This window comes from Lutra lutra, chromosome 15 (genome assembly GCF_902655055.1).
Source record: "Lutra lutra chromosome 15, mLutLut1.2, whole genome shotgun sequence".
In the NCBI taxonomy this organism is placed as follows: domain Eukaryota; kingdom Metazoa; phylum Chordata; class Mammalia; order Carnivora; family Mustelidae; genus Lutra; species Lutra lutra.
Genome location: NC_062292.1, coordinates 9,746,451 through 9,772,613, shown reverse-complemented (window position 1 = coordinate 9,772,613; position 26,163 = coordinate 9,746,451). Strand labels below are relative to the sequence as shown.

Below are 26,163 nucleotides of genomic sequence, written 5' to 3'. Positions count from 1 at the left end.
TCATTGAAATTCTCCAGTGTCAACTCTTATAAGGCCTGAATAATATTCTCTAGGTGTACAATATAGTAATTCAATAGTTCCATACATCACCCAGTGTCCCTCATTCAGCAAAATTTGAGTGGCTCTTGCTACAGATTGTGTCTTTCTTGTTAAATTTATTCATAAGTATTTGATAGTCTTTATTGCCAGTATAAATTTGTAATATTGTACATCTTTTCTTATTACTTACACTATTATGTTCAAGACAATGTTAAATAATAATGATGATACTGAGCACATCTGTCCAGTTCCTGATTTGATTGGTGTTTTCATTGGGAATTCCTATTCATTTTTTAAATTTACTATGTGATCATTTATTTCCTTCTTTATTGTGTTGATGGAATGGATATTGTCTTCCGCTTTCTTGGTATTGAATCAATGTTGCATTCTGGAAGATACTGGCCTTTTTCAATGCATTCTTTTAATATATTGCTGGATTCTATTTGCTAATATTTGTGTAGAATTTTTGCACCTATATACACAAGGATATTGGTCTACACTTCCTTCCCTCCCTCCCTTCCTAACTTCCTCTTTGCCTGCCTTTTGTTTTAAAGTAGTGTTAGATTCAGGAAATGAATTGAGGGAAATTTCTATCTTCTTTATGATCAGGCGAGACTATATTGTTAAGTACAGATGATATTATTTTCCTCTTCATAGATTTTTCTGTTGTCATGAAATAGTTTCCCTCTTTATGCCTTTTAAAGTTTTGGGGCTTCACCTATCTTTTATTTGACATTCATATCATCACCCCAGTTTTGATAGTATTAACCTGTTTGCATCCTTTTCTTTCCAAATTTTGTGTTACTCTTTGTTTTAACTGTGTAACTTTTATTAAAATCAGATTTCTGGAGTTTTTGTCATTTAATGGGTAAATTTAATCCAATCACAATTTTGATTACTAATTTAATTTAAATGATTTAAAAAATCTTATCTTTAGGGCTCTATATTCTATGTTTTAATTTTTCTTTATTTCATGTTTCATTACCTTCTATTAAATTATTAGTGTTTTAAAATTTCTTCTTCCAGAGCTCTACTTTTTAGAAATTACATAATTATTTCTATTACTTTAATGGACAATCTTACATTTTTACATGCATATTTAATGTAGGCTAAAGTTAATCCAGTATCCCTATCCTGAATGCTTATAAGGACCTTAAACAAATTTAAACCCAAATCCCCCTTTATTTTCCACTGTTTTGTTGGCTAGCTTTTTCATCTTATTTTGTTTTAAAAAAATCATTACTGATGGAATTGGGAGGGAGACAAACCATAAGTGACTCTTAATCTCACAAAACAAACTGAGGGTTGATGGGGGGAGGGGGGTTGGGAGGGGGGGTGGGATTATGGACATTGGGGAGGGTATGTGCTATGGTGAGTGCTGTGAAGTGTGTAAACCTGGCGATTCACAGACCTGTACCCCTGGGGATAAAAATATATTATATGTTTATAAAAAATAAAATTTAAAAAAAAATCATTACTGAAAAGTTTTGATTGTCAATGCTTATTTAGGATTTAGTAGTCTTTCAGATGGTTCTCATTTCTAGCTTTCAATAGTATGAACTTTCTTGATTTTTATGTGTCTATTCCAGACTGTTTTTGTGGTTTATACCCTTTAAAAAAAAAAGATTTTATTTATTTATTCAACAGAGAGAGATCACAAGTAGGCAGAGAGACAGGCAGAGGGAGAGGAAGGGAAGCAGGCTCCCCGCTGAGCAGAGAGTCTGACATGGGACCTGATCCCAGGACCCTGAGATTATGACCCCAGCCAAAGGCAGAGGCCCAACCCACTGAGCCACCCAGGCACCCTGGTTTATACCTTTTACTTTGAGGTTATTTTCAGAGGGACTGTCTTCTATGAGAATCTTATATGCTCTGGGTTATGGAAAAGAGTTTTGCAGTCACCTCTGCCTGGACCCTATGTATTTCACTGCTTGCATTTTGTGTTTATTACTTGGCTTTATGTTCTTCAGACTCTTGGGCTACTAAACTTGAACATCCACGTGACACTTCATGTAGCTAACACCTAATGCATTTATAGCCCTCAGAGGATATATCATTTCTTTGGAATTACTCTAAGCCTGTGAGTGGAACTTTACTCTTTCACACTTTACAGATATTTTATAAACCCTAGCGAAATGTAGGGAGACTAGTTTCAGTTTCTCCTTCTCTCATAGGTTAGAGGCCTTCATTTTCCATCCCCATACATACAATAAAACATCAGCCCTATCTAGGGCTTATCTTCTAACACTCATAGTTCCAAAGTCAATGTTATAACTCTGGCTTTACATTCTTTAATTATTTCTGACACAAATGCACTTATGTTGATGTAAATGTGTAGACTGGCATTCTCCACACATATTTTCTAAAGGCATTTCTTTGTTTTGAGTGAGATGGAGGTTATTCTGTATTATTTGGGTCTGTAATATGTATTCTACTTCTAGAATTTTCTCTCTATTTCCTATATTAAAATTATCCAATAATAAACACTCTCTTGCTTTTTTTTCACTGTTCCAGTTATAGCTTTAATAAGAAATTCTATAACATCAGCTGGATTTGGGATAAGAGTGCACATGGACACATGGACTCATTCAACTATCTTGATCTGCTATTGGAAGGTTTATTTATTTATTTTTCACATGCTAGGACAAAAGTACTATTTAAACTATGTTAATTAAAAAATTATGTATATAAATGCATGTTGCGGGCCTGTGTCTGCCCAGGGACTTTGTTGTTGAGGCACCTGCTGGGGGGCTGGGCAGAGGGCAGCAGACACAACTCCCTGGGATGGGAATAACAGCAAGAGGCAGGGGAATCAGTATCCTGTGTCGTGCTTCCATGGCAGGGCCTGTGGCTGAAACCTTGAAGTGTCACCAGGTCACTTCTGTGTGCTTCAGGGAAATGGCTCTGAGGCTGTAACTCAGACAATAGTTTTGCCAGCTTCTACTTCCTCACTCTCAGAAACCACATACTGGAGTGCAAGGAAATAAAAAACAGGAAGCCAGAGATAAGGTGCTGTTTTCACTTCTCCCTTGTGAATTACTTCCCAGTTCAGGCTGAGGGAAGAATCAGGAAGCCAAAGCAACGACCTTGTCTTTAGCTTCTCTTTGGGAAATTCCTTACTCATTCAGGCTCTTGGTCAAGAGTCCTCCTCAACATTTCCCTGGATGCAGGAGTCAGGGATGATCCAGAAGTTGAAGAGAAATTCATAGATTACTGGCTTTTATAAAAGGATGTAGCTTAAGAACAGCCAGATGGAAAAGATGCAGAGGGCAAGGCATGGGAAAAGGGTGAGGAGTTTCCATGTCCTCTCTTGGTGTTCACTCTTGCCGACTATCCATGTGATCACCAACTAGGAAGCCCTCTGAACCCTGTCCTCTGGGGTTTTATGGAGGCTTCATTATACCAGGAGGTTTACTTATTATGATAGTTATTATTATTTTACTGTCTTTATAGTAAATTTTCAATCACTATTTTAGAATGGAATGCTTTCAATATACCTGTTAGGTCCATCTGGCCCAACGTATTATGCAAAGCCATTGTTTCCTTGTTGATTTTCTGTTTACATGATCTGTCCCTTGATGTAAATGGGGTGTTAAAGTCTCCTACTATTAATGTATTATCAATTAGTTCCTTTATGTTTGTTATTAACTGGATGCTTCTGTGTTGGATGTATACATATTTACAATTGTTATATTTTCTTGTTGGCTTGTCCTCTTTATTAAAATGTAGTGTCCTTCTTTGTCTCTTGTTACACTCTTTGGTTAAAGTCTATTTTGTCCAATATAAGTATTGGTACTTATATTGAGTCTTTTGTAGGCAGCATGTAGGTGGGTGTTGGTTTTTTATACATTCTGTCACCCCTACATCTTTGCATTAAAGCATTTAGTCCCTTTACATTCAAAATAATTATTGATAGATATTATCATTTTATTATCTGCTTTGTGATCGTTTCTGAAGATTTTCTCTGATCCTTTCCTTTCCCTTTTTCATGATTTGCTGATTTTTTTTTTAGTGGCATGTATAGATTTCTTTCTATTTATTCTTTGTAAATTTATTAGTGGTTTTTGATTTGTGGTTTCCACTAGGTTTGTATATAACCTCTTCTTCATGTAAGAGTCTATGTTAAGTTCATGGTCATTAAAGTTTGAACCCATTCATTACTCTCCTCCTCCCCACATTTTAGATATATGTTGTTATGTTTCACATACTTCAATTTTGTGAATTCCTTGACTTTTTTTTACTGAAATATTCATTTTTACTGGTTTTGTGATTCCTATCTTTATACTGTCACTTTTGGTCTTTCCTTTCCATTCAAAGTGTCCTCTTTAATATTTCTTGCAGTGCTGGTTTAGTGGTCATGAACTCCTTTACTTTTTGTTTGTCTGGGAAACTATCTCTTCTCCTTTTCTGAAAGATAACCTTGCTGGATAAGAGTATTCTTAGCTGCAGATTTTTCCCATTGTCACTTCGCTTCCTTCTGGCTTAGAACGTTTCTGCTGAAAAATTTCCTGCTCGCCTTATGGGTTTTCCCTGGTAAGTTACTGTCTTTTTTTGTCTTGTTGCTTTAAAATTTTTTTCTTTATCACTATATTTTGCCAGTTCAATTACAATATGTATTGGTGTGTGTCTGCTTTTGTTGATTTTGATGGGGGTTCTCTGTGTCTCCTGGAAATGGATATCTGTTTCCTTCTGCAGATTAGGGAAGTTTCAGCTATTATTTCTCCAAATAAATTTTCTGATCCATTTATATGAATGTTACTATGTTTTATTGAGTCACTGAGTTCCTTAACTCTATTCTTGTTTTGCTTAATTCTTTTTTATCTCTTATGTTCACCTTGATTACTTTCCATCATTCTGTCTTCTGGTTTACTAATTCATTCCTCTCCTTCTTCTAACCTCTGTTCATTCCATGAAGCATGTTTCTCATTTTATCATGCCCTCTCTCTCTTCTATGTTTTTCCTTATCTCTGTGTTAAAGGTCTCACTCATGTCTTCTACTCTTCTGAGGTATTCTTAAGATCAATGCTTTACATTTTCTACCAAAGCATGTTACTTATATCTGTTTCACTTAGCTCTCTGGCTGTGGCATTGTCCTGTTCTTTCACTTGGGATAAATTTCTCTGTCTTCTCAATTTGTCTATATCTCTGAGTCTGTTTCTCTATGTTAGAAACATTAGCTATATCTCCTATTCTTGAAGGTAATGGCCTTATGAAGAAGAGGTCCTGTAGTGCCCTGCCATGTAATGTCCCTTGTTCCCCAGGGCCTGGCACTTCTGGGAGTGTCTCCAATATGTGCTACATGTACTCTGCTGTTTCATTCTGGCTGCTTTATCCTTCAGGCCAGTTATCTGCAGAGTCTCTCTTTGCCTGTTGCAGGCAGTGTTTGGTCCCTTAATGTGGCATGTTTTAACTAGGTGTGCTTTGGTCTGTTTGTGAAATGAGACTTGTTGCCACTGCTGGCAGAACAGAGGCTTGGCAAAACTCCCACAGTGGGAAGTATGGTGTGAGCAGGGGTTTGGGCAGTCTTCTGGGAGATGGCCTGCTGCACTGGGACTGGGCAAGCATGTTTCAGATGGGTGGTTTCACTGGAGTGCGTGTGGGGGTTAGGGTTTTATAGACACAAGTAAGTTAGCAAATGTTGGCATTGCACTGGTTCCTGCAGGTAGCCCTGTGCTTAAACTGAGGGTCAGGATAGGGAAATGGTTTCGGCCAATTCCTTTGTTCCCAGAGGTGTCTCTCCATGAGTGCTGCCTCTCTGGGACTCACACCTTCCCAGTGTGTGCTGCAGGTGCTCCTTCATCACTGTTTCCATGCTGTGTGTCGGCTAGTTGTTTGTCTGGCTTCTTCCCAAGCACAGTGCAGTACTCTCCGGGCTGTATCCCAGTCAAGTTCACTGGCCTTTAAAACACTAGGCTTTAATCCCTGCTGGTTGCAAGAACTCACAATATTCAACCCTCCTTACTTTCCAAGCCAACTGGTATGGGATTCATTTTTCCCATGTGCTCCCCTGTGTGCTAGTTTAGCTCTCACCCTTCCCTCCCTTCCACAGTGGCCATGATCTGTTTCTCTCCCAAACTGCATCTCTGTACTTCCTAACTTCTTCAGTGTGACTTCTCTACCTATAGTTGTAGAGTTTATTCTGCCAGTCTTCAGGTCAACTTCTGGTGTATTTAGGATAATCTGATAGTATCTAGTTGTACTTATGGAAAGAGACAAGCCTAGGGTCCTCCTACTCCACTGCCAGCTTCCACCCTTGGACCAGATTTTTTAAAATTTAAATTCAATTAGCCAACATAGAGTACATCATTAGTTTCATATGTAGAGTTTAATAATTAATCAGTTGTGTATAACACTTAGTGCTCATCACATCACCCTCATCATACCCACATCACATTCTTAATGCCCATCATGCAATTACCCCATCCTCCTACCCACCTCCCTTCCAACAACCCTCAGTTTGTTTCCTATGGGTAAGAGTCTCCAGATCAGATATTATAACTTTTCGATCTCAAGACCCTTTCATAGCCTTAAAAATTATTGAGAGTCTCACAGAGCTTTTGTTTTATGTGGGTTAGATCTATCAGTATTTACCATGTTACCAGGTACAAATTAAAACTGAGAAGATTGGAAGGTACTTATTTTAAAAGCCAAAATAAACCCATAAATGTTAACATGATATATATTTTTATGAAAAATAACTATTTTACAAAACAAAAAAATTAGAAAAATGTTTTTATATTTAACAGAAGACAGCTGAATTATCATCTGTGTTCCCAATTCAAGCTGTTGGTGTATGTTGTTTTGGTGGAAGCATATGGAGAAAATCTATCCTCACACAGATATGTAGGTGGAAAAGGGTAGACCTCATGGATCTCCTGAAAAGGTCTGTGGAGCTCTAGGGGTCCTCAAACCATATCTGAAGTATCACTGCACTCTAAGCTTCTTCTGTTGAAAATTAGTTTGGAAAATTCTCCTTGTGGGAAACATGAATGATTAGAAGGAAATAATATAGTAGTGATATATGAAGGATATATAAAATTTTTTAAAAATGTTTTACCTGGGTTAAATTGTGGAAGAAATTTCTGTTGGGGAAAAAGAGGAATCATATTTTAGTAAACAGCACACTAAATATTAGTTTGAATATTCCAATTTCAATATACATGTTTCTAAGTCCTTCATATCTTCCTTACATTCTATTACAGATAAACAATTAAATATTAAATGTTTAAAAAGCTACATATATCTATAATTATACATAACTATTGGTTCTCACATGTCAAAGGGCTGAGAGGCTTGAATCTGCATGCTGTCTTAACAATACTACGAGTTCATATAGCCAAAGTCGCATGAGTATAAATCTTTAAAAATGTGACATGATCATTTTGCCTACGAAAACCTGTAGTGTTGCAAAAACAATGAATTCTGTTACGCTGAAAAGAAATTAAAAAAAAAAACCTATAGTGTTTACATGCTGTAACTTATGCCAAATACAAATTCATTAATTAGCAATGCAAATCCTTTATTAATCAGCCTTGCACTATAAATTTTCTGAAAGGGACATTGATTTGTATGTTAAGTTACATGTTTTTTAGAAGGTGATTTTTTTTTTCATTTAAAGATATCTATTTTTTTAATCATATAATCTCTAGAAGTCAATGCTTCAGGACTATGTCCTTTTATTGGCTAATTGATGCACAGTGCCCAGGACATTATTATATATAAAACAAATGAAGATATTTTGGGAATCAGTAAATATGGATGAGGTGAGTGTCTGAGACCATATAAAGAAAACAATATTTCATATGTTCAATCTGATTTTAGAAAAAAATGAAAATAAGTATTATAAATCTACAAAGGCAAATGTGCTGAGTTCACAAGGTATTAAGTTGATCAAAAAGCTCCATAGCTCCAGGGCTGGTATGTCTGCCCTGTGTTATGCTACTTGTCAGAGGTGCAGGAAGTAAGAACAGAAGTGTATCACTGAGTTACCTGTCTATCTGTAAAGGAATATTTAAAGGTAAAAGGATAAGTGTACTGATATGAGAAAGGCCTTATTTCATATTAAGACTAAATTATTATTGTAAAAGTAAAAGTAACCTTGTAGAGTGACAGTATCAACTGACGTTAAAGTAATAACCTGATTCCCATGGAAGATAAGCAACTTTCTGTTGGATCTTTTATCATTTGCTTGGCTTTCTTGAGTTGGTGCACACACTTAAGTGTAAAGTGAGAAGGGGCCAAGGAAAGAAACCTGAGTGGTGCTGACATTTAAGGTAAGGAGAGATTATAAAAAGCCAAAGAAAGAAACTGGGAAAGGATCATTATAGAAATAGGAGAAGCTGATGTCACCAAGATGGTGCAGTAGGAGAAGCCAGCCTCTGTCCCCCACAAAATCAAGAATTAGACAGCTATCTACAAACAGTTCTGGAGTGCTTAATAGTCAACTTAAGAAACTTCAACATAGTGGAACAAAAACCTGAGAACAACTGCAAAAAAAAAGAAAGAAAGCTTCATTTTGTCCCTATCCCCCCATCCACCAACCTGACACTGCTCAGTTCCAAGAGGTAACTCACTGGCCAGAGAGTTCCCCTCCCCAGGAAAGGAAGAGGGACCAGCTTCTCTAGTCTTTCTGGGTATTGCATGAAGGACCTGCTTTGGTTTCACCCACCCAGGGACTAACAGAGCTGAGATGTATAGAGATGACTAGGAACTAGGAAGAAGGGCAGGGGCCACCCAGTATCAGTGACCAGGGTTCCCGGTGACTGGCTCTTTACAGAGGACCTGGCAACTTTCCCCACAGAAGAAACCAGTGATCAGTACAGCCACCATGGACCCCTGTGGATTTCACTGGCTTTTAACCCACAGGTTTTTGCATTTGCAGACCCCAGCTGCTTGTGTCCCTTCCCATTCCCTTCCCCTCACCCGTGCCAGAGAATGGGATCCACACAGGCAGCTAGCCCCTGCCTCTGCAGCTGTGCAAGAGGCAGCCTCGAACCCCACCCCTTGTGGGTGCCTGGGGCTAGCTTCTCCAAATGTGCACCTATAGGCCCCCCAGCCTGACTTCCATTACTTGTTCTGCTACTGTGAGCGTGTCTGTGGTAAGCCCTGCAGCTGTTGGAATGCATCCCGATGGTCAAGGCTCTCAATGCTGTTTGTGAGCCCAGACCTGGCCCTGTCTCCTCTCACTGGCCTCCACTACTGTGCCAGCATCTATGGTGAGACACCACAGCCACGGGAGAGCACATGGATGGTCAGGGCTCCTACAGCTGCTAGCGTGCCTGCATTCACCTGGCCCTTGCCCTCAACACGATGTGCATGTCTGAAACTGACCCCTGCCAGTACGCAAAAAAACTACAGCAGGCCCCCACATCTGAGTATGTGCACACCACTGGCTTGGGCCACTAGCACTTCCTGCTCTGGCCCCTAGTCCCTGGAGCTGGAGTTGCTGCTAAAAATCCTACCAGCTCTTGCAGTGACTATGGAGACTACACCGCACTCACTAACTACCACACAGCTGCTGATGCTATGGACCCCACCGGTCTGAGCTAATGAGACATCATGTCTCCCAGAACCCAAAGATGCCGCATGCCCCTGTCGTGCCTTACCTCATGAGACCTGGGGTCATAATATGCTCTATCCCGGGGTGAAGGTTTTCCTTAGCAAAATCAGTCTCCCAAAGTTTGGAAGAGGTGACTGCTTCTTCAAATATGCAGATACTTATGTAAGGCTAAAGGGAACATCAAAAATCAGGTTATCCTGACACCACCAAAGGAACACAGTAAATTCCAGTAATGGATCCCCAAAATGGATATAAGTACCCTAAAAAGGAATTAAAAATAACAGGTCTAAAGATGTCCAGAGAGGTACAAGAGAACAAAGATCAACAATTTAATGGAATCAGAAAAACAGTAGAAGAACAAAATGAGAAGTTCAAAAATAGAAAACATAAAACAAAACAAAACCAAACAAAACCAAACCCAGAAATTTTGGATCTAAGGAATACACTGACTACACTGAAGGATTTACAAGAGAGCCCCAGCAGTAGACTGGACCAAACAGAAGAAAGAATCGGTGAACTCAAAGGCAGATTATTTGCAATAACCCAGTTCAGAAAATAAAATAATAATAATAATAATAATAATAATAAAAATGAATGACCAAAGCCTGTGAGACTTATGGGGTACCATTAAGAGACAATCTATGCATCACTGGGGTCTCAGAAAGGAAGAGAAGAAACCTAAAGATAAAATGGCTGACAACTTCCCAAAAGTAGGAAAAGATTGGATATTCAAGTTCATAAGGCTGTCACCCCAAAATTTTAATCTAAAATTTTGGTCTCCACAACCATTATAATAAAACTGTCTAAAACCAAAGACAAAAACAGAATTTAAAGGATCAGGAGAAAAAACAAAATCCTCTCATACAAAGGAATGCCGCTTAGCTGAATAGTGCATTTCTCAGCAGAAACTTTATGTGTCAGGAAAGTAGGAGATGATATATTCAAAGTGCTAAAAGGAAAAACTGCTAACCCAAAACACTTGCCCAGTGAATCTGCCCTTCAGAAATGAAGGCAAAATAAAGACTTTCCCAAACAAATAAAAGTTGAGGGGGTTTATCACCACTAGACTTGCCTTATAAGAAATACTGAAAGGAGTTCTTCAAGCTGAAATAAAAGACCTCTAAGAAGTAAAAAGAAACTATGAAAATATATAACACACTACTAAAGGTAAGTATATAGTGAGATTCGGAATAAGTTAAAATCTTAACAAGGTGGTGTGTTAGTCACTTACCGTTACTACAAAGGTTAAAGGATAAAATTATCAAAAATAGTTCTAGCTACAATAATCTGATAACGGATACACAACATAAAGAGATATAGAGTTCTGGGAAGACGGCAGAGTCAGAGGATCCCGAGCTCACTACATCCCACAGATACACTGCGATAACAGCCACATGAGTGCAACTAACATAGAAAAGACTGGCAGAACATATATTCCACAGTTAATCACAGAGGGGAGGCCACATCGAAAGGGTAGGAGGGGAAGAAACGTAGCTGGGAGCCAAACACTTTGGAGAGATTAACCACAAACAGGAGGGACCACAAGCATGGAGAAGCAAGAGCATCCTACTCTACACCCCAGGTATGGGGCACCCAAACTGGGAAGACGAGGACCCATGACATTTGGCTCTAAAAAACAGTGGGCTCAATTTCATGAATTTTTATAATCAGTAGGGCTTACCTCTGAATATTATAAAAATCAGGGGGCTTAGCTCCAGGAGAGCCAGAGGGCAATAGGAAAGGGAATCCCCACCCTTAAAGAGCCAGCATAATAAATAACCCAGCCACGATACAACCTAGAAGCAGCAATTTGGAAAGGGCCTGAGGTATATGGTAGATTTATTTACTAACCTCCGAATGTGTGCTGGAGGGGCAGGGAGGATCTTCAGGAGACTTCTCCAAGAACAAAAGAGCTGGTAGGCACCATTTCCCCGCCCCCCCCCCACCACTGCACCACCGAACACAATCCACATATGTTGCTAACACTGCGTGCTCTGTCTCCATGCTCTTCCGAGTCTCCACCCCATTCCACCCACCCCACTTGGCGTCCCTTCAAAGTGGCTCCTGCCCCAACAAACCTTGCAAAAGCAGTCTTGGCAGGGACAAGTGGCTTTCCAAAGTGACTCCACTCTTGGGGAGAGAGGAAGATTAACTCCCCGCCCACACACACACGTTCCCATAGTCCCAGCTGAACCTTGAAGTTGGCAGTGTAGAATGAGTGCCCTACCGGTCACCATCACTGCATCGCCAGCACACGTACTGGGGGAAGGCATCCATTCTGACTGTGCCTCCACTTACCAACAAAACACTCTCAGGGGCAGCACAGGAAGAGAGCCCTGCAGTTCAGTGTGACTACAGCACCCGCAAAAAGACTGGGGGCAAACTTTGAGTCTCATTGTCAAGTTCACCCACCAACAAGAGCCTGCCAGGGGACAGGCAGGGAGAGCACCCTGCAGGCTGGTGAGGGAGCAGCCCTAGCAAATGGAAAGGAGGCAGGCAGCTGGTCTAACTGCCAGATCCACCCACCAACGAAGGCCTCTCGGGACAAGGCAGGGTGGGTGTCCTGTAGGTTGGTGAGACCACAGCTGAGGGCAGACATCCACTCTGACTTCTGAAACTACCAAACCGCAAGCCCACAGTGGCTCCAGATTGGTCCTAAGGGACAAGGGATAGCATAGGGCCTAAGTCCTGCTGGGTACACCCACAAAAGGCAAAAGTGGGCCAATGCAGCTGACTGGACTGAAGGCAAATGTGGCTCAGCCACAACAGTAGGGCACACACGACCCACACAGGAGATATCCCTGAAGTGCCTGGTAATGGCGAACCTAATGGTGGCAACCACAAATCAAAAACCTTTAATAGACACACAATAAATGAAGAGAATGGGATCCAAGCACATTGCTAAGGAAAGCCATCAAACAACAGGGGGATTGAGCAGAAGAAAAAGGAAGGAACCAAGAGGAACTACAAAAACTACCATAAAATAAGTAACAAGTTGGCAGTAAGTACACACCTATCAATAGTTACTTTAAATATTAAAAAAAAAAAGTGCTCCAATCATTGGTGTCAAAAGACATAGGGGGACTGAAAAGATAAAAAGGTAAGATGCATCTGTATGCTGCCTACAGTAGACTCACTTTAGACGTATAGACACATGCAGACTGAAAGTGAAGGGATGGAAAAACATTTATCATGCAAATGGAAAAAGAAAGCTGAGGTGGCAGTACTTACATCAAACAAAATAGACTTTAAAACAAAGACTAACAAGGGGTGCCTGGGTGGCTCAGTCAGTTAAGTGTCTCCCTTTGGCTCATGCCACGATCCCAGTGTCCTGGGATCGATCCCCGAGTTGGGGTCTCTGCTTGGCAGGGAGTTTGCTTCTCCCTCTCCCTCTGCCTGCTGCTCCCGCTGTTTGTACTTGCTCAATCTCTTTCTTTGTGTCAAATAAATAAGTAAAATCTTAAAAAAGAAAATACAAAGACTAACAAGAGAGAAAGAAGGACATGGCATCATGATAGAGGATACAATGCAAAAAGAGGACATAACAATTGTTAATATTTATGCACCCAATATGAGAGGACCTAAGTACAGAAAGCAACTATTAACAGACATAAAGGAAGAAACTGACAGTAACACAGGGACAGAAGGAGACCTTGATACCTCACTTACATCCATGGGTAGATCACAGAGACAGAAAAGCAACAAGAAAACAGTGGCTTTGAATGACACATTAAACCAGATGGATCTAACAGATGTTCAGAACATTCCATTCCAAAACAGCAGAATACCCATTCTTTTCAAGAGCCTATCGCACATTTTACAAAATAGATCACATGTTAGACAGCAAATCAAGTCCCAATAAATTAAAAAAGACTGAAATCATATCATGCATTTCTCCTGATCACAGTGGTATGTATGAAACTAGAAATGAATCACAAGAAAAAAATCCAGAAAGGACACAAATACATGGAAGCTAAATAATATACTACTGAACAATAAATGTTTCAATAAAGAAATCAAAGAGGAAATTAAAAAATATAAGGAGACAAATAAAAATGAAAATACAACGGTCCAAAATCTTTGGGATGAAGCAAAATCTGTTCTAACAGACCTAACTCAAAAAAATAAGATGCCGAATAAACATGCTAACCTTACACCTAAAGGACCTAGAAAAAGAAATACAAAGCACAAAGCCAGTAAAAGAAAGAAAATATTAAGATTAGAGCAGGAATAAATAAAATCAAGACTAAAAAACCAATAGAATAGATCAATAAAACCAGGAGCTGGTTCTTTGAACAGATCAGCCAAATTGATAAGCCTTTAGCTGGAGTCGTCAAAAGAAGAGACAGACACACACACATACATGGAGGGAGAGAGAAGGAGAGAGAGAGAACTGAAAATCAGAAATATAGGAAGAGAATTAACAACCAGTATCAAAGAAATACAAAGAATTATAAGAGAATATTAGGAAAAATTATATGCCAACAAATTGGACAACCTAGAATGGATAAATTCCTAAAAACATAACCTTTCCAAAACTGAATCAAGAAGAAATAGACAATTTCAACATACCAATTACTACACTGAAATTGAATCTATAATCAAAAAAACTCCCAAAAGACAAAAGTCCAGGACAGATAGCTTCACAGTAAATTCACGGTACCTCACGGTAAATTCTACCAAACATTTAAAGAAGTAATAGCTATTTTTCTCAAACTATTCCAAAAAATAGTAAAGGAAGAAAAGTGTCCAAATGTATTCGAGGCCAGCACTGCCCTGATACCAAAGCAGATAAAGACAAAAGAGAACTACAGGCCAATATCTCTGCTCACAGATTTAAAAATTCTCAACTAACAAATCCAATAATACATTTAAAAAATTAGTCACCATGATCAAGTAGAATTTATCCTGGGATGCAAGGGTGGTTCAGTATTCACAAATCAATCAACATTACATATCACATTAACAAGAGAAATGATAAAAACCATATCATCATCTCAACTGATGCAGAAAAAGCATTTGACAAAGCATAACATTCATTTATGATAAAAACTCTCAACAAAGTAGATTTAGAGGGAACATACCTCAGCATAATAAAGGCCATTTATGACAAACCCATAGCTAATGTCATACTCAATGGTGAAAAACTGAAAGCTTTCCCTCCAAGGTCAGGAACAAGACAAGGATGTCCACTCTCATTGCTTTTATTCAACAGAGTACTAGAAGTCCTGGGCACAACAATCAGACAAGAAAAAGAGATCAAAGGCATACAAATCAGCAAAGAAGAAGTAAAACTGTCAATATTTCCAGATGATATGACACTACATATAGTAAACCCTAAAGACTCCACCAAAAAGTACTAGACCTGATAAATGAATTCAGTAAAGTTTCAGGATACAAAATATACAGAAATATGTTGCATTTCTAAACAATAATAATGAGACAGCAGAAAGAAAAATTAAGAAAATAATCCCATTTATAATTACAACCAAAAATAATAAAATATCTAGGAATAAACTTAACCAAGGAGGGGAAAGACCTATGCTCTGAAAACTGTAAAACACTATTGAAAGAGATTGAAGAGGACACAAATACATGGAAAGGTAGTCCATATTCATGGATTGGGAGAACCAATATTGTTAAAATGTCTACACTACCCAAAGCAATCTACAGATTTAGTGGAATCACCATCAAAATACCAACAATGTTTTCCACAGAACTAGAACAAACAATCCTAAAATTTGTGTGGAACCACAAAAGACTCCAAATATGCAAAGCAATCTTGAGATAGAAGAGCTAAGCTGGAGGTATCACAATTCTAGATTTCAAGATATACTACAAAGCTGTAGTAATCAATACAGTATGGTACTGGCACAAAAATAGACACACAGAGCAATAGAACAGAACAGACAGCCTAGAAATAAACCCATGCTTTTATGGTCAATTATTTTGGAGAATAAATATTTCATATTTATTTTAGGATGCTAAAATATACAATGCAGAAAGGATAATCTCTTCAACAAATAGTGCTGGGAAAACCGGACAGCTACAGGTAAAGGAATGAAACTGGACCACTTTCTTATACCATGCACAAAAATAAACTCAAAATGGATTAAAGACCTAAATGTGAGACTTGAAACTATAAAACTCCTAAAAGAAAACACAGGTAGTAATTTCTTTCTTATCAGCAGTAAAACATTTTCATAGATATATCTCCTTAGTTGAGGGAAACAAAAGCGAAAATAAAACTATTGAGATTACATCAAAGTAAAAAGCTTTGACACAGCAAAGGAAACCATCAACAAAATAAGAAGGCAGCCTACTGAATAATAGAAGATATCTGCAAATGATATGTTCAGTAACAGTAATAACCAAAATATACAAAGCAATACAAACAGTAATATCCAAAATATTAAACAACTCAACACCATAAAAATCCAAATAATCCCATTAAAAAATGAGCAGAGGACCCAAATAGATATATTTCCAAAGAAGACATATGGATGGCCAATGGAGACATGAAAAGATGTCCAAAACCATTAATCATCAGGGAAATGCAAATCAAAACCACAATGAGATATTGCCTCACATCTGTCAGAATGGTTAGAACAAACAGCCCAAAGTTAGCAGAAAAATAGAAATAACAAAAATCAGGGGCACTTGGGTGCCTCAGTCATTAGGCGTCAGCCTTCAGCTCAGGTCTTGATTCCAGGGTCCTAGGATTGAGCCCCGCATCAGTCTCCCTGCTCAATGGGAACCCTGTTTCTCCCTCTCCCACTCCCCCTCCTGTGTTCCCTCTCTTGCTTTGTCTCTCTCTGTCAAATAAATAAATAGAATATTTTTAAGAAGAAAGAAAGAAAAAGCATAGTTATTGGAAAGGGATAAACAAAACCACCATTATTTGCAGGTGATGTGATTTGTAAAAATTCTAAGAGAATATATAAATAAATTATTAGAATTAATATAAGAATTTAGCAAGGCTGTGGAATACAAAAATTAATATTCAAAAGTAAGTTGTGTTCTATACAACAGGTAGGTCTGGTTAGAAAATGCAACTTTAAATAAAAAATTGAGTATAATAGCAACAAAATTATAAAGCATCTTGGAATAAGTCTAATAAAGATGTCCAGGCACTTACATGAAAAACTATAAAATTTTATTAGCAGACATGTAAAAAGACCTAAATAAATGGAAGTTATATATTATTCTTGAGTTGAAAGACTCTTCAAATTGATTAAAATATTTAGACAAATTATAAAAATCCCTACTAAAGTTTTTGTGGAATTTGACAAACCAATTCTAAAAATTCACAGGCAGTTAAAATGGGCCCAGTACATAGCTAAGAGATGCCTGAAGAAGGTCAAGTGTTAGGTTCAGAGTCCGGTACTCGCACTGCCTCTTATCAAGATTTGCAAATGAAACCATAGTAATAAAGATAATGTAGTATTGATTTAAGTAGCATAGCCAGCTGGGAAGAAACCTGCATTCATAGAAAACTGATCTATGACAAAGTAGGCATTACTGGTAAATACCTTATTCAATAACTGGGTCTGGTAGAATCAATTATTCATGACAAAAACATAAAATTGGATCCCTATTTCAAAGCATATGCAAAAAACTAATTCCAGATGGATTAAGAACTTTCAGAAAACAACGTAGAAGTCTATTTTTACAAACTTGGGAGGTAAAGATTTCTTAAATGATTTAAAAATTCACAAACACATTAAGGTTAAGAGTTGATAAATTCTACAACAGGAAGGATATTAGTTATCAGTAGAGTCATAAGAAGTGAAAAGTTGCATAAACTAGGATAAAATTCTTTCAAGATACATGTTGAAATGTATAGATAATGTCCTAGTAATTAAAATGCAATGAAATCTTATAAATTATTATGAAACATAAAAATAACTCAAATTGGGTAAAAATGTTCATTTAACAGAAAGGGAAGAAAAATTCCTCATGAATAACTGAAAATATGCTCGATAGTTATCAGGGAAATGCAAAAAAGCACAATGGCATAATTTCACACCTACCAGACTGACAAATTAAAAGTCAGATTTTATTAAGAGTTGGTGAGAAAATGGCACAATGGCAACTTCTATCCACAGCTGGTGGAGGGTAGATTAGAACTATCTTTTCAAAAAGAAATTGGGCACTAACTAGTAAAGCTGAGCGAATGAATATCCTACTTTTAGTCAGTTCTACCTGTAGGTCTATATCCTAGAGAAAGTTTCATTTATGTGCATTAGAGTGGTACGTCCTAAGCAGTAATGTACATACAATGTCTATAGGATCTTGTTAAAATGCACATAATGATTTAGGAGCTTGGGAATGAATCCCCAGATTCTGCATTTCTTTCTTTCTTTTTTTTTTTTTAAGATTTTATTTATTTATTTGACAGACAGAGATCACAAGTAGTCAGAGAGGCAGACAGAGAGAGAGGAGGAAGCAGGCTCCCTGCTGAGCAGAGAGCCTGATGGGGCTCGATCCCAGGACCCTGGGATCATGACCCGAGCCAAAGGCAGAGGCTTTAACCCACTATGCCACCCAGGTGCCCCTCTGCATTTCTAAGTAACAGATTTTAGGGTTCCCATCATGTTCTATTTCTTGACTTGTGTGATGACTACCTGGGTACTAGTTTCATTTTATTCTTTAAATGGTATTTTTACAGGCGACAGACTATGAACATTTCTACCACCTATGTAATAGGAAAACACTTAGCTCCCACTGAGTTCTCTCTTCTTGGCTTTGGATTTTGCTTTCACAATCCATAACCAGATCAGGGTAATCTGGAGGCCTATCTCTTTCACCAGCTCTTGGGGCTCAGTATGTGTGAGACTGGAGATGTGGGAAACTGGCTATAAATGTTTTTTTGTTTTGTTTTGTTTTGTTTTTTTGGCAGATTCTCTTTTCTGATGGTCCCCATGGTCCCTACCTGGGGGAAGCAGAAAATAGCCCATTTGGCCAGAAAAGCAGGTTCTATTCTCCAGTTCAGCTGTACCAGGAATTTTTATCTCCACATTTTCCATTGTCTATATCCCAGTTGTTTCAAAATCCATAGGAGAAAGCTGGTAATTGGCATTTCTGAAACCCACAACAAGGACAGAAGTCTGCCAGTTTCTGGAATAGCAGAGACCTAGCCCTTGCTTCTTGGTAAGACTCAGGGAAGGTGGAAGTAATTCGGAGAGGAATGGCTAACTGTGTACCCCTGGACCAGCCTGTTAAAATCTAGTTATCAGGATGTGGATCCAAAAAGTACATAGAAACTGCAGAGCTATCTGACTTTAAGGGACCATGTGAACCAAGACAACCATCAGCAACAACTATGCTTTCTTGAAGACATGAGTATCCTGACTGATTCTGCCTGGGTCATGTGTCAATCCTCACCGAATCACTGTGGCCCCGGAAACGTGAGTGTGTGGAGTTAGTACCATATAAATCACACGAAATTAACTTATCACAGGATAGGGGAGGGATGGTTCTCCCAAAGGAAAGAAAGTTGGGTAGACAAAAAGAAATAGACACATCACAGTCTTCTGGAGAGCCGGGACACATAAGACAGTTGTTTGTATTCTATACAGGATATTGTTCTATACAAGATATTGCCTTGACTTTGACAGTGAAAAATATTTGGATTCATGGATGCTTTTAAGTTGTCAAACAATTTTGTAATGCAGTTAATTATCTTCCCTTGTGCCAGTTTTCCCTTTTTAGTTATGTTCACTCACTCTCATGTTAAAATGGGTTTGAGAAACTATCCAAAACAAAGAGCATCCTTTTGGAACAGGATGTATATAATGAAAATCGAAGAGCCCGGTAGCCTAAAAAACAGAGTCAAATCCCAGTGCTATCTTTTAGTAGCTGTATATTTTTATACAAATTATTTGACCTATCCAAGCTCACTTTTCCTCATTTATAAAATAACAATAGTAATACTTACAGTCGTGTGTTTGTTATGAAAATTGAAAGAAATAATTTACATAAAGTCTGAACATTAGAATTGTAATGTTCAAATGGTGGTTTCTACTGTTACTTTTCATGTTTATTCCCCAACAGTAGTTTGGCATCTTATTTGAGGATATCTTGATTGGTGAATGAAAAGCTTACATGAAAATAATAATGCAGATAATCCATTTGTGGTTAATTCAAAGTTAAAGCTAAACACTCTTTTAAAAAAAATATTTTATTTATTTGAGACAGAGACTGAGAGAGAGAGAGAGAGAGAGCACGAGCAGGGGGAGGGGCAGAGGGAGAAGCAGACTCCCTGTTGAGCAGGGAGCCCAACTCGGCATTCAATCCCATGACCCTAGGATCATGAGGAAGGCAGATGCTTAACTGACTGAGCATCCAGACACGCAAAGCTAAATACTCTTAAAAAGCTTTGTATTCAATATTACATTACATTACTTACATAACTTTAAAATACCACAGGAAACATATATGGGAACTGTCCACAGACAAATTGCGTTCTTCTTCTGAATCCTGAAAGAAAATGGAAAATAAGCTAAGATATATAAATGTAACTTTAAAATAAATACACATTTGGATACAGGCATAGGAGTCACAGAGGAACTAAATTAAATATCTAAGATCAGAGGAAGTATAATGAACAAATTTCAGAATGGAACTAATGAATATTCATATAATACTAGTTCTATTCCTTAGCTACTCTCTGTAATTAAGAATTTACTATCATGAGTGACAAATTTAGCATATTGTTTCTGTTATATTTGTCTTTGTGAAATAATGAAACATGTATATATGGGTCTTTTCACCCGGTTCCTGCTAATATTCAGTCTTTGACTCCAGTGCCTGATGCATAGGTCCTACAGTTCTTATAATCTCCCGAATGACAGGAGGGTCTGACATAGAGCTTTCTTTTGTTCTAATGAGGCAACCCTGGGTGGGCTCCTGGATGGGAACTGGTCCCTACGAAGGCCACACCATCATTAGAAGCTTGGAACTTTTAGCTCAACCTCCCACCCTCTGGAGAGGGGAGAAGAACTAGAAAATGAGTTAATCATTGATCATGCTTATGGGATGAAGCCCCCATAAAAATCAGAGTGCTTCCAGGTTGGTAAACACGTCCACTGGCAGGTTGACACAGCCCAACTCCACGGGCCAGAAACTCCTGTGCTCAGGGCCTTTCCAGACCTTGCCTTAGGCACCTCCTTTCTGGCTGTTCATTTGTATCCTTTATCATATCTTTTATTATTATAACCAGCCAATGGTTTATTATATTTATATTTATAATATTTATTATTTATTTATTATTATAACTGATAAATTTTTCCCTGAGCTCCGTGTGCTGTTCTAGCACATTATTGAACCTGAAGACAAGGTTGTGGGAACCTCGGTTTATAGCCAGTCAGTCAGGTGACAAACTGGAACTTGCAATTGGCATGTGAAGTGGGGCAGTCTTGTGGGACTGAGCCCTTGACTGGTAGGATGTGAAGTTACTCCATGCAGAAACTGCCAGAACTCTGACTTGTAGGATACTCCGCTGGTGTCAGAAATAGTCTGCATGGAAACCAACCCCCACACCACATCTGATAACAGAAGTGCTCTCTGTGAGTGTGTGAATGAAAATAGTGAGTTTTCCTAGACAGTCTTGCTCACTGAAAACACAATTCAATTAATTTTCTTGTTTAATTTTCTTGCTCTGAATCAAAGATGATTTTGCTCACCAGGGGCACTGGAGACAATTTTGATTGTTATATCTGAGTGCTTTTGAGAGAATTTCAAAAGTCACATGTACATCCTTAAAGGTTGTAAGATCTGATGGGACCATACATAAATGGCAAAGATATTCTTATATATGTATGTTTGTCTGTACAAAATTTCTATATAACATTTCATATTTGGGCTTCCAACATATGACAGAAGGAAAAGGAGTAAGCCTTTACTTTTTGGGAATTTTGTCCATGAACCTGGTGAATATTCATAAACTCAAAAGCTAAATTCAACTATTTTCCAGTCTACAAGTTTTGAAAAAATGAATTAATATTTATCTGGCCTCTCCCATAGCACTCTACCTGTTATCTGAAAATAAAGATTATTCATTAAAAAGAAGGCACAAGCCCCAAAATAAAGAAAAGATTTGTCACATGGAGTCTCTCCAGCGATGGCTTTGGGCACACTTTTGTGGGAATATCACCTATGAGGTGCATGACCAGCACCTGTTACTAATTAGCAGATAGCCAATGTTTTTAATGCTTAACTCTTTCTTTTTCTGTAACGAGAGAGGATTCAACATCACTCTCATGTATTTGCATTCATATATGCTTTCTTGAATTGAAGAAAATATCGTAAAAAGAAACTTGACAAAGATGGCTTTTAATCCAGAGAATTGTCATAAAAGTATATAACATGAGACTCACTAGGTGGGGAGTACAATTATCATTAAGATGGTAACTGGGGCTTTAACATACTTGGTGAAAAGGCTAAGATAAAAATCACATATCATTTTATAACCGAATTTTTAAATATTTATTTATTTATTTGAGAGAGCACACAGAGGGAAAGGGAGAGGGAGAAGCAGATTCCCCACTGAGCTGGGGACCCCCCCTACATGGGGCTTGATCCCAGGACCCTGGGATCATGACCTGAGCCAAAGGCAGATGGCTAGCCAACAGAGCCACACAATCACCCATCATTTCCCAACTTATAATCTGCTATGAGATATACCTGAAAATTGTCGTATTAACAATAATTTAAAAATACCTCTTACTTATACTTAACGCTTCTACTATTTAAAACAGGTTGAAAGCTCAAAATAAGGAAAATAAAATGTAACAGAGATACTTATGCAAGATTTAATAACTTGTCTTTAAAATCAACTTACTGGGCCAATAACAAGTGGTCTTATAGTCTGAACACCAGGAGAAGAACAACGCAGTTCCGTCTTGGGGGAGCTAGTATTTAAAAAGAACAGGGAGATATATAAGCATAAATACATACAAGATTAGTAAAAGTTCCCCTATTGCTTTTTAAGCCTAAAAACATCAGTTGTATGTTAATAAGAAAAATTAAAAATATAGCAATATTTTACTTTTTCTTTTCGAAGAGATTTTTGTCTTTCTTTACACATTTATGTAATGGGAAGAAATTTACGTTCAATCATAGCCTTGAATCTGAACATCCACAGTATATGAATATGTTTTTATGTGTAAATGCATGCATTATGTTGGCATTCACAGCAAAAATCTTACCTTTTATTTTTCACAGAACAAGTTGCTGGCACACTCCACTCAGAAAATAATGTTCCTTCATACTCTAACTTAATCTAAAAAAGAAGATAAAATAGTTCAAACAAAAAAGTCTTCTCCAAAATTTTTATCTCAATGCTCTGATGGAGGGCTCAATTTCCTGGGTCCTTACTATTTAAAAAAAAAAGAATAACTAAAATTTGATTCCTTTACAATTTTATAAAGTAATGTGACAAATGAAAAGTAACAACTTTTCCAAGATGCTTCAGATGTCTCCCCCCAACCAAAACTATGATTCTTATTTTATTTTATGTCAGAAATAATCTATCAAGTATCCAGCAGGTGACTGGCACTCCAGTAGATTCTGAGGATAAAGAAAAATGGTGAGACAAGATCCTTCCATTAAAAACAAGTGATGGTAAATTCTGAGGTCCTACTCTTTGCATATCACTGACTCACCCGGTAACTTCCATTAGTCACATTTTCCCTATTTCCTTATTCCTTATTTTTTTTCTGTTTCCACATTCTTTGATTTATAAGTTCTTTCTTTCCCCTTTTGAAGGATACTGATCCAATTTCTAATATCATCAGTCTTAGTCTTAACATTGGTTCTCTCTCTCTCTCTTTTTTTTTTAAAAGGAGTCTCTGGGCCCAGCGTGAAGCCCAACATGGGGCCTCAACTCACAACCCTGAGCTGAGATCAAGAGTCAGACACAACTGACTGAGCCACCCAGGTTCCCCTGGTCCTCTTCTTAAGCCAGGTTTGGAACCCAACTTCACATTTATAGTAACAATTATGTGCACAAACACATGTAGTCATTTCATGTAGATATACATCTGTAAATACTGCTTCAGTTTTTTTAGAGGTAAAATGGGGATTATAATACCAGCTCTGTCATAAATTTAAATTATAGGATTAATGACAATGTATAAGAAGAAAAAAAGGAAAAAATCACCAGAAGATATAACATAACCCTGAAATATATAAAGCAAAACAATTCTTTTGAGTATAGATGACACACAATTATACCTCCCACTCCCATTCACCCATTTTGCCCAACACATCACCCTTCCCTCTGGAGACCATGAGTTTGTTCTCTGCATTTATAGGTCTGATTCTGCCTTTTATTCATTTGTTGTTGTCATTCTTGTTTTTTAAGATTCCATTTATGAGTGAAATCATATGGTATTTGTCTTTCTCAGTATGATTTATTTCACTTAATATACCCTCTCAGTCCCCCCATGTTGTTTCAAATAGCATGATCTCATCCTTTGATATGGCTGTGTAATATTCTGGTGTGTGTGTGTGTGTGTGTGTGTGTGTGTGTGTGTGTGTCTTAACCATTCATCTTTTGATAAGCAATCTTCTTCATCCATTCATCTATTGATAGATACTTAGGTTGCTTCTGTATCTAGTTATTGTCAATAACATTGCAATAAACATAGGTGTGCACACGCCTTTTTGAATTAGTGTTTTCATTTTCTTTGGGTAAATACCCAGTACTGGAATTACTGGATCATGTGGTATTTCTATTTTAAATTTTTTAGATTTATTTGAGAGAGAGCATAAGAGACAGCTTGAGAAGGGGGAGGGGCAGAGGGAGAGAATCTTAAGCAGACTCCACGGTGAGCATGGAGCTCTGTGTGGGGCTTGATCCTGTGACCCCGAGAGATCATGAACTGAGCTGAAACCAAGAGCCGAGTGCTTAACTGACTTAGCTTCCCAAGTGCCCCTCTATTTTTAATTTTTAAAGTTACCTCCATACTGTTTCTCCACAGTGGCTATATCAGTTTGCATTCCCACCAACGGTGCACAAAAGTTCTTTTTTCTCCACATCCTCACTAACACTTGTTATTTATTATGGTTTTGATTCTAGCCCTTCTGATAGGTGTATGGTGATATTCTCACTGTGATTTCAATTTGCACTGATGATTAGTAATGTTGAACATCTTTTCATGTCTCTGTTGGCCATCTGTATGTCCTTTGCCTATTTTTTAACTGCATTATTTGGGGAATTTTTCAGTGTTGAGTTGTATAAGTTCTTTATATATTTCAGATATTAACCCTATATCATATACGTTTCTTGCAAATAACATCTCCCATTTAGTAAGTTGTCTTTTTGTTCAGTTGGTGGTTTTCTTTGCTATGAAGAAGGTTTTTTTTCTGATGTTGTTCCAATAGTTTGTTCTTGCTTTTGTTTTCCTTGCATAGGAGACATCCAGAAAAATGTTAAGGCTGATGTCAGAGAAATTACTGCCTGTGTTCTCATCTAGGATTTTTATGGTTTCAGGTCTCAAGTTTAGGTCTTTAGTCCATTTTGAGTTTATTTTTGTATATGGTATAAGAAAGTAATTCAATTTCATTCTTTTACATGAAGCTGTCTCATTTTCCCAATACTTTTTATTGAAAAGACTGTCTTTCCCCATTGTATATTCTAGCATCCTTTGTCATAGACTAATTGACAATATATTCATTGGTTTATTTCTGGACTTTCTACTCTTCCATTGATCTGTGTGTATATTTTTGTGCCAGTACCATACTATTTTCATTACTATAGCTTTGCAGTTTATCTCAAAACTGGGGGTTGTGATACCCCCAGCTTTGTCCTTTCTCAACATTGCTTTGGCTATTTGGGGTCTTTTGTGGCTTCATACAAATTTTGGTATTATTTATTCCAATTTTGTGAAAAATGCTGTTGATATTTTGATAGGGACTACACTGAACCTATACATTATATAAAGCATTGATATAAAGCATGATAGAAGTACCAGGAAAAAGTTTAAAAGCCACAAGTACAGTGGTAGATTTTTGACACACTTTTCCAAGCTAAAGATAAACTTATACATAAACCTATAAAATTAGCCAATGTAAAATAAAATATATTCTTTCCAATCTCACATAGAACATTTAGCAAAATTGATCATATTTTCAGAAGTCTTAGCGAATCTCAAAGAATTATCATCACACATACTATGTCTTTGATATTAATGAAATAAAATTAGAATTTCTCATAAAGTTAACCAGAAGAAATTCTTAAGATATTTGTAATTCTTAAAGGAAAAAAAGAAAACAAAACCTAAACTTTACTTCCAAATGATTCATGAAGTAAAGGAGAAATCACAGTGGAAATTACAAAATATTTATAACTAAAGAATAAAAGCATTCAATGTTCTCAAAAGTTGTAATATTTAGTATAAATAATCCCTAAAATGAAATTGATAGCCTTAAATATATACAAAAGAAATAAGGTAGTTTGAAAGTGAATGAACTTGGTTCTCAGTATAAGATGCTAATAAAATAACAACAGAGAAAACCAAAAAAGTAAAAGAAAGGATGCAAAAGGAGGCATTTGCAAA

General features: G+C 37.4%; 1 protein-coding gene across 4 annotated transcripts in view; it reads right to left on the bottom strand.

Moving 5' to 3' along the window:
* The window catches only part of CATSPERE (catsper channel auxiliary subunit epsilon), a 149,790-nt gene that overhangs the window by 106,078 nt on the left and 17,549 nt on the right, over window positions 1-26,163 (bottom strand). For 2 of the 4 annotated variants that reach the window (XM_047705399.1, XM_047705398.1), the window contains 4 exons: window positions 22,810-22,883; window positions 22,443-22,512; window positions 20,010-20,080; window positions 7,097-7,121 (listed from right to left, as the gene is read on the bottom strand). In XM_047705399.1, the coding sequence (XP_047561355.1) occupies window positions 7,097-7,121; window positions 20,010-20,080; window positions 22,443-22,512; window positions 22,810-22,883 (240 nt within the window). Of the gene's footprint in view, window positions 1-7,096; window positions 7,122-9,644; window positions 9,765-20,009; window positions 20,081-22,442; window positions 22,513-22,809; window positions 22,884-26,163 lie in introns of those variants that run through there. The other 2 variants (XM_047705400.1, XM_047705402.1) reach the window with 2 other exon arrangements.